Genomic DNA, 9,191 nt, shown 5'->3' on the forward strand with positions numbered 1-9,191 from the left:
CACCACAGTTCTAAAGCATCAATTTTTTGGTGTTCAGCTTTCTTTATAGTCCAACTCTCACATCCATACATGACTACTGGAAAAACCATGGCCTTGGCTAGACGGACCTTTGTTGGCAAAGTACTGTCTCTGCTTTTTAATATGCTATCTAGGACTGAGTGACTTCACTTTCACTTTTCACTTTCATGCATTGGAGAAGGAAATGGCAACCCACTCCAGTGTTCTTGCCTGGAGAATTCCACGGACGGGGGAGCCTGGTGGGCTGCCGTCTATGGGGTCGCACAGAGTTGGACACGACTGAAGTGACTTAGCAGGTTGGTCATAACTTTCCATCCAAGGAGTAAGTGTCTTCTAATTTCATGGCTGCAATCACCGTCTGCAGTGATTTTGGAGCCCCCCAAAATAAAGTCTGACACTGTTTCCCCATCTATTTTCCATGAAGTGATGGGACCAGATGCCATGATCTTCGTTTTCTGAGTGTTGAGCTTTAAGCCAACTTTTTCACTCTCCTCTTTCACCTTCTTCAAGAGGCTCTTTAGTCCTTCTTCATTTCCTGCCGTAAGGGTGGTGTCATCTGCACATCTGAGGTTATTGATATTTCTCCTGGCCATCTTGATTCCAGCTTGTGCGTCTTCCAGCCCAGCGTTTCTCATGATGTCCTCTGCAGTAAGTCCCCCATGTAAGAACAAGTTCCATGCCAAGAGTGCGTTCGTAGTCCAGTTTGTGTTCATAAGTCCAACAAGTTAGCCTAGATACCCAACTGACCCAATCACCTAGATACCACTGCTTTTGTGTTTGCTTCCAGACATCCTCGGCCTGACGTAAAGATCCTGTACCACCGTACTCTATACGGTACTGTACAATAAAGTGCACAATAGCACAGCCTCTTATAGGGGTTGCACATACCTGACAGTATGCACTAGATATGTGAGCTAACTTATGTGATTAGACATTTGAACGTGTGCTCGCATCTTTGAAAGTTTGCATCTTGAAGCTTTGTATGTCGGGGATTTGCTGTGTGTAGAAATCACTGGAGACTGAAGTGAATGGAAAGCACACTTTTCCATCCTGCTTAGATTAGCAGGAGGATGAGCAACTAAGACTTCTGGAGGTCATTTACTTGATGCTAGGGAGACACCCCGACACAGAGCCTCTGTTATCCATCAAGTCCACTGTGCTCCTGGGGAAAAGGAGTTGATCTGCCCACCATCCTACACTTCACGCACTACACCGTGCGTTAAAGACTTCAACCCTTCGACCGTCTCCTGTTTGGGTCCATAATCTCAGGTCTTTCGGAGCTTTTCCTGTTACTTTGCCTTGTCATCACTGAGTGGACATTTTCTTTAAGCTGTGGAGTCTAAAATTTCACACAGGATTTTGGTAAGGGCCAGAGACGTACAAAGTATAATGGGAATTTTGCAGTATGGTTTTCATGTTTTCAAAACAATCAGTGGGTAAAGACAGCAAAGGGATTGTGGGGGAAGGAGGGTTCTAGCTCCTTAGTCCCCACCTTGGCATGCTCTCCCAGAGTTCAAACTTGTTATGTGCCAGGCCACGTACGAGGAAGTGGGAACAGCGTCAGTGCGGCAGTGTCCGAGGGGTGGGCAGGGCAGAGCAGAGGTCTGCGCTGGAGTTGAAGAGAATTGCATCACTGACATTGTTCAGCCTTGCCAGTGCATGGTGAAAACACAAACAGATCCACTGAGTTGGTTTCCTTATTGTTTAAACTCTCTGTAAAGAATTCGCTCCCTTATTGTCTATCCCATCCTTACCATGCTTTTTTGAATACCTCTGGATAGTGGCAAAAGCAAGATAGAATTCCTTTCATCCTGGTGCTTTCAGTCTGGGCAGCCTCTTCCTTGTTTCTGAGGCCTTTGTAACCAGACAATTTCCTGAAAGCTTGGTGTTTCTGTCTCTGTAAGCGTAAGTGAATGATCACAGAGGAGGAACTGCAAATATTAGCCAAGTGCCTGTCGTCTTTCCCTTTTATGCCTGTTGGCCACAGTGATGATGTTACGTTGAGTAACAGCATTGGGAAAGATTAGGGGGAAATTAGATTTGGTTTCATCCAAGCAGATTTATAATTTTGAAAGTACAATAATAACAAAATAATGAGACATTTATTCTAGATGTCAGATGCCTAGGTACTACTCCCTAGGAAATTAACCAAGTCAGAGAGGGTAAGTAACAATATTCTCGTTTTGAAATAATTCTGTTATTCATTTTATGATTCATGTCTGAGCTCAATAATGTTGTAAAAATGTTTCACTGCAGTATTTCTCAGGAAAATCCAGGTTAGCTTAGTAGAGAATTTTTTTAACTTTTCCTGTTTCTTCCCTTCTCTTTGTTTTTCTTTCTTTCTTTTTTTTTTTTGAGAAAATACAATCATGGATGTAGTTTTTCATGATATATTTATTGAGCGCCTAATATTTGCCTGGCACAGTCCACATCATGCCAAGACAGCCAGCTAAAAATGAAATAATCCATTTGAATAAACCTGGAACGTAAAGAGATTAAGTAATTTGTCCAAGTTTACGCAGCAAGTTTATGATGACGCTCTATCTAGAGGAGAATTTCTTTGAAAATCGCATTTTCATTTTCTTTGATTAGTTAAAACAAAAGAGATATTCCAAAAATGAAAAGACAAATTAGAGTTTTTTTTAAAAGACCACTCAGCAGCCAGAAAGCCAGCCACCACGAGACTGATAATGAAAGTCTTTGGTGGCCAACAAATCCGTCGTGCAATGCAGTCATTGACAAGACTGCACCATGAATTGCAAGAAAGCAGCAGTTCTGTGTGAACTCTCTTGGGCTCTCCACTGCCGTAAATCTCTGTGGCCACTTCCAATTACTTTATGGGTTTCTTTCCTCTTTTTCTCTCTAGTCCCAAAAGTCATTTAAAAGTCAACAAGTAATAAACATTAAGTATATTAAGTGCCAACTGATTTCCCTCAAATCCAAGCTAAGCATCATGAAGGGTACAAAGTAGCAGTTTATAATCCTGCAGTATGCTAACTTCAAACGAGATGGCTAACCTGCCCGTGTGTGTGTGTGTGTGTGTGTGTGTGTGTGTGTGTGTGTGTGTGTGTGTGCGCGCGCGCGACTTATACGTGTGTGTGGTGGGTGAGAGGAGATGTACTAAATTCAATCAACCACAGCCTTGCTTGAACAGCGGCCCAGACTGTGTCTACACTGTGGGCATGATCTATATGTCTTGGCCCAGTTCTAGGTCTGGCTCTGCTGTCAGCCAGATGCGTGTCTCTGTAATTCCACCCGGGCCAGGCCTCTTACGGAAAGGAGAAGGGACGTGCTACTGATGGAAAGGAAGAGAGCATGAGCTAACTGTTGCATGATTCCATGCTAAATGGAACTCTGCTGCTGCTGCTGCTGCTAAGTCGCTTCAGTCATGTCCGAAAATTGAACTCTGGACGCCCTCAAAACCAAATGAGAGAGCATCATAACTAGAGAAAGGTGTAGCATAGGTTTATTGCATCTTGGGAGATAGAACCTTGGCTGCTGTCAGAAAGTGGGACTGTTACAAGATAAACTGGTCAGAAGGGCAGAGATGGCTTAACAGATCCTGACTGCAACAAAAGGACAGTTAGGAAACGAGCTGTCAGAATTACGCTTCCTCATTTGACTGGTGGCGTTCCATTAAATGCTTTCTTAAAAATCACCAGATGATGCTTTTAATCAGTTCAGTTGGTTTTCAGAGTTTGGAGGCCTGTTACCATACAGCTTTGGGGAAAGCTGTCCCACATTCTTAAAATACCTATCTAACACGCTGAGAAAAATCACTCACTCATGCCGCTGTCACAGATAAGTGACTAAAACCATACGAATTACCATCAAGGCAAGCAGTAGAGGTTTGAAGCAGGATCACTGGTTTTGTTTGTTACAATTCCGTGGCAGTCTGCCAAGATATTTTTAACAGGGAACTCTAGGATTTGCCAGAACTGAAAACGCCTGGGCTGATTCGATCATTTCACCGAGATGATAAATAGCCACGGAAACAGCAGGGAACACATTTAAAGGAATGAGCAGGAGAGAGAATAATGCCTCCAGGCTCGGGGGTGGGTGGGGGCCAGGTCCAGGTTGCTGACGCGCTAACAGGATGGATGGCCCGCACACACCTGCAGCAATCCTGTGTGAGAGTTGTGACCCTAGGAATGACCTGATGCCCCACAGCTGAAGCAACGTGTATCCCCGCTGGGACTGTCTCTGGTGTGGCGTGCTTGGAACGCTGTCACAGTGCCCAGATCCTTAAGCACGTAAGCTCCACATGTAAATATCATGCATGGAATCTCATGCTCTCTGATGCTTTAAGTGAATGGGTTCTGGTTGGTAGACAGTCTCACATGCTAAGTCTTCATGACCCTTGTAGAGTGTTCTAAACAAACCACATTGAAGTACATTCTCTTCAGAAATTGCAAGTTTGGGGGCTTCCCTCAGTAGTAAAGAACCTGCTTGTCAATGCAGGAGACACAGGTTCGAATCCTGGTCTGGGGAGACTCCACATGCCGCAAAGCAACTGCATCAGTGTGCCGCAGCTCCTGAGCCTGTACTCTGGAGCTTGTGAGCCGTGACGACTCACCCCGAGTGCCACGACTGCTGAAACCCTTTGCCCTATGGCCCATGCTCTGCAACAAGACGAGCCACTGCAACGAGAGGCCCATGCAGTGCAGCCGGAGAGTAGCCCCTGCTCGCCGTGGTTAGAGAAACCCCCCCAGCAATGAAGGCCAGCAAAACCCAAAGTCAAATCAGTGAATAAGGTAAAATTATTTTTTCAAAAAAGAAATTGAGTTTGTTTTGGAAGATAGTTTCTTAAAGCCTTTGGATATGTGAAACACCGTTCAAGGTCAGGTTTAATGAACGAACATTCACTAGTGTAGAATCTTCACCATCAGAACATAGGTTCCTGTGTCTGGAGGTCAGGCCCTTGGTATTGAGCTTTACCTACATTTCCTCATTGATTTTTTCCCAATACCCTGCTAAGGTACATGGTATTATTAGTATGTTTTGCAGACAAGATGAGATCAGAAAATTTGAGCTGAGGAACGTTTGCTTGCCCAAGGTCACACAGCCAAGGAAGTGGCTGAGCCCTGATTCAAGCTCTGGTCACCTGACCCTGTGCTCAAAAAGCCCCTGTGAGCATTGGCTCAACCAGGAAAGAGGCCCAAGAAGAGGAATCCCCTGCAAAAGCTTAATCAAAAGATGTATGGGGTACTAGAAAAAGAAAGTGTTCAGATTTTTATGGAGGAACATAAAAGATTTAAACGAATAGAGACATACTATATCTGAACGAAAGATTCAACATTAAAAAAATCTACATTTAGAGTCAACTTAGTGTCTTAAAGAGCCCAATGGGCATTTCATCTGGAAGGATACTTGGGCACAAATAGCCAGGGTAATTCTAAAAGAAGAAAAAAGAACAATCCTGTATAGGTGGGTGGAATTGCAGGGAAAATGTGCAATAATTAAAACTGTGTACACTCAGAGCTAAATAAGAAGTTTTAGTGGAATCAGTTCAGTTCAGTCGCTCAGTCGTGTCCGACTCTTTGAGACCCCATGAATCGCAGCACGCCAGGCCTCCCTGTCCATCACCAACTGCCAGAGTTCACTCAGACTCACGTCCATCGAGTCAGTGATGCCATCCAGCCATCTCATCCTCTGTCGTCCCCTTCTCCTCCTGCCCCAATCCCTCTCAGCATCAGAGTCTTTTCCAGTGAGTCAACCCTTCGCATGAGGTGGCCAAAGTACTGGAGTTTCAGCTTTAGCATCATTCCTTCCAAAGAAATCCCAGGGCTAATCTCCTTCAGAATGGACTGGTTGGATCTCCTTGCAGTCCAAGGGACTCTCAAGAGTCTTCTCCAACACCACAGTTCAAAAGCATCAATTCTTCGGTGCTCAGCTTTCTTCACAGGAATATTCAAAACAGCCTCAAGTATATGTAAACATTTAATATACTCTAAAAGTAGCAAATCGTAGCAAGTGGAATATTTGATAACCAGTCTTAAGAAAACTGACTAACATTTGGAGGGAAAATTTAGAACTCACACTTTAGATTAAAATAGACTCCAGATAAGTTTAAATGTGAAAAAGAAAGGAAAAATTCAGAAAAATTATAGATAAATATTATTATAATTGTTAAGTGAGGACTGGCTGAAAAGTCAGAAACTGTACCAGAAAGGAATAGACGTAACTACATTAAAAAAAAACATGAATAAATGTGTCAAAATTGCAAAAATGGAATTTAACATACTTAAAATTTCCTGGCTCTTTGAATGACATTACTTTAAGATAAACAGATATGCTCAATGCTCTTTGTTTCTGTAGCCAGTCTTTTTAGAAATCATAAAGATTACTTTTTGAAAGTTTTTTTAAAAGCACAATAAATAAAAGTAGCAGGAAAAAGGCCAACTAGGGAAAAGCGTGTGCAGTGTGTGTGATGAAGAAAAATGACTGCTATTGCTAATACGTAAATCAGTAGGAAGGCAATTGTCCCGTATGAGCAAAGAATGGTGATAAGCAATCTGGCAGAAGAAGTTAAAATTACCAACACGGCCTTGAAAAAATCTTTAGTCTTCCTAGTAACACAAAAAGGCAACACAAGAGGACATTGAGGTAAATATTATACTAAGTTTACAAAAACTGAAAATAATAATATTAGAGAGAATGCTGGGGAAAGGATATTTCCCGAAAGGAAAGTGTCAGGAGAAGGTAAATTTTTAGGGAAGGGGGTTGACAGTGGACTGTTTAAGCTTTAAAGCTGCATACCTTTAACCTAGTAATTCCTCTTAGATATTTATGCAAGGCTAACAACTGGAAGGATGCAAAGATGTAGCAATTTTTATAATAAATGAAAACTAAAAATTGGAAATAGCTTGAATGTTTAACAATAAGGATATGCCTAATTTTTTAATCAAGTGTGCTCTGTAGTCAGTATAAGATATGGTATATTTATTAGCCAGGAAAGAGGTCTATAGATAAATGAGAGTGAAAAAAGCAGATTATATTTCAATATGCATAATATGATTCCATTTTTGTGTAAGAATATGTATATCATTATCACAGAAAAATATTTTGAAACTTAAACACCAAAACGTTAATTGTAGTGAGATTGTTAGTACTTTTATATTGTTTCTTTGTATTTTCTATTTTCAACAATGAATATGGATTGGTTTTATAGTAATATATTAGTTATAATAATATAATTAATTTAAAAAATCACTTTTCTTGTAACTGCTGGACATAGATCAGTCATGTGGACAGAAGAGGGATTGTGCCCCTTGCTGTACAGCCTTGTGTTTTGGTCTGCTTAGAGTAGCTGAAATGTCAAGATAAGGCGCAAAAGAAAAACATGCAATCCAGAGACTTATGCTCCGTGGAGATGAACTCCTGGATCTGAGAAATATTATCTTGCTACCACCCAATTTCCAAGAAATGAGGCCTCCTTGCCTAGTTTAAGAGGTGTGCAGGGTGACTTGTGAAATGGGTTGTTATGTCTGCTCTTCAGATAAAGAATGTTTTCATTTTCAATCAGGTTTCCGTGAAATAAGTTTTGCTACAGAAGTTGTCTTTTTCCCCACGTCCACCTTCCCCCTTCTTTCCACTCGATCAGCCCTCACAGTCACAAGCTTCTTCCCTGCCTTCACTACACAGACGCAGACACAAGTAGGCATGTCTCCCCTCCCCTTTCTTGGTTGGCTCTGTGTATTTTCCATCTGTCTGTCATCCATCAAGTTGCTCCACTGACCTTTTGGAAACACCTGGTGAGCACTGAACAGGTGAGCACTGCAGTAGGAGTCTGGGGAGCACGATCATTCCCAGCCTCCCACGCCTCTGAGCAAAGGTGACACCGGGGCCTGATGGTCATCGTTCAGACACAGGTCACTTTAAGTAGAGACGTGCTAGAATTTGGTTGAAGGGACACAGAAGTTAAAAAAAGAAGGGGGTGAGGAGGTCGAATGGTCTGCTTTCCAGGAGACTTGGGTGGAAGCGTGGTCTCACTGGGAAAGAGCCGCTCAGCCAGACATATGTCCAAGGTAGCCACGTTAGAAACACAGGCAGAAATGCGCCTGCCGGTACGGCCACGTGCAGATACCACGTCCATAGCTTACGCCTGCTCACACCCAAGACGCCTGGTGATTGAATTCTAAATGGCACCGAGAAGGCCCCTCCAGATCCTCTGTGGATGTGAGCAAAACGGGCTTTTGAAACCATGCCAGGACCACAAGCTCTGAGAGAAATGAACACATGGAAATTTTTTTTCTAAAGGAAGAAAAAGGCAGTTTGGCATCTATTCATAGAAATGGGATTAGATTTAATTAAGGGGGAACCCCAGCTCCATCTGGTTCTCTCTGTGTCAGCCCTGGGGAGGGATATTGCTGCAAGAGCTAGGGATTATGTCTTGGCTTTTCTAGATTTCCTCCTCAGGGTTCAAATACAAAATCCAAACTGACCTTTGTTTGGGAAATTGTAATCTGGACACTGTTGGCTCCCTGACTGTTTATCCTCTCTTGAGTCACCTCCATAGCTGAGTGACCAGCTCTCAGGAACTTCTTGGAAATATACTGTTGTTCTCTTTTTCACAGTGACAATGAATCCTGAAACTGAATGGTGCTAATGCTTTCCAAGAGAAGCAGCCCCAGAGGAAGCCCGTTGGGCCTGCCAACAGAGGATGAAGGGGATCCGAATTTAATTAACTTCAAATCAGTGTAAACACAAGAACCTTTTGCCGTTGCTTCCAACGCCCACTCTTCCGACGCCCAACGCATCACCTTTACTTGGAAGAATGCTTGATTGCGAAGTGCCGGGCAAAGGTTGGATGCCATCCATTGCTGAGGGTGGTGGAGCCACAAGGTGCAGTCAGCGCTCATCACGGGGTGTTCCCTCCGCTCAGCCGACCTCTGGGGACTGGACCACCACTCTGGCCATGTTGAGTCCCTGTTACCTTTCTGCTTCATTCCTTCGAATACAAAACTGGAAACTGTCTTTATCTCTGGTTTCCTTCTGGGTCAACTTGGGTCACCTTAAGACCTAAATAGCTGGATAGTTTCTTCTGATTAGTCAAGTCCTCTGATAGGTCAGTTACGTTCAGCAGGAACTTTGCTCAGGATGAGTTATGTCACGGAAAAGACAGCAAACAAAGCAAGTATTTCAATGTGTACGCCATCCCAGGGGGGTGGTAA

At 43.1% G+C, this 9,191-nt stretch overlaps 1 protein-coding gene across 1 annotated transcript in view; it reads left to right on the plus strand.

Moving 5' to 3' along the window:
• The window catches only part of TMEM154 (transmembrane protein 154), a 49,372-nt gene extending 40,510 nt beyond the window's left edge, over positions 1-8,862 (plus strand). Inside the window, exon 7 of the mRNA XM_052655024.1 lies at positions 8,595-8,862. Coding sequence (XP_052510984.1) covers positions 8,595-8,610 — 16 coding nt within the window. The 3' untranslated portion in view covers positions 8,611-8,862. The remainder of the gene's footprint in view (positions 1-8,594) is intronic.
• The last annotated feature ends 329 nt before the right edge of the window (positions 8,863-9,191 follow it).

The sequence above is a fragment of the Budorcas taxicolor genome, chromosome 17 (genome assembly GCF_023091745.1).
Source record: "Budorcas taxicolor isolate Tak-1 chromosome 17, Takin1.1, whole genome shotgun sequence".
In the NCBI taxonomy this organism is placed as follows: domain Eukaryota; kingdom Metazoa; phylum Chordata; class Mammalia; order Artiodactyla; family Bovidae; genus Budorcas; species Budorcas taxicolor.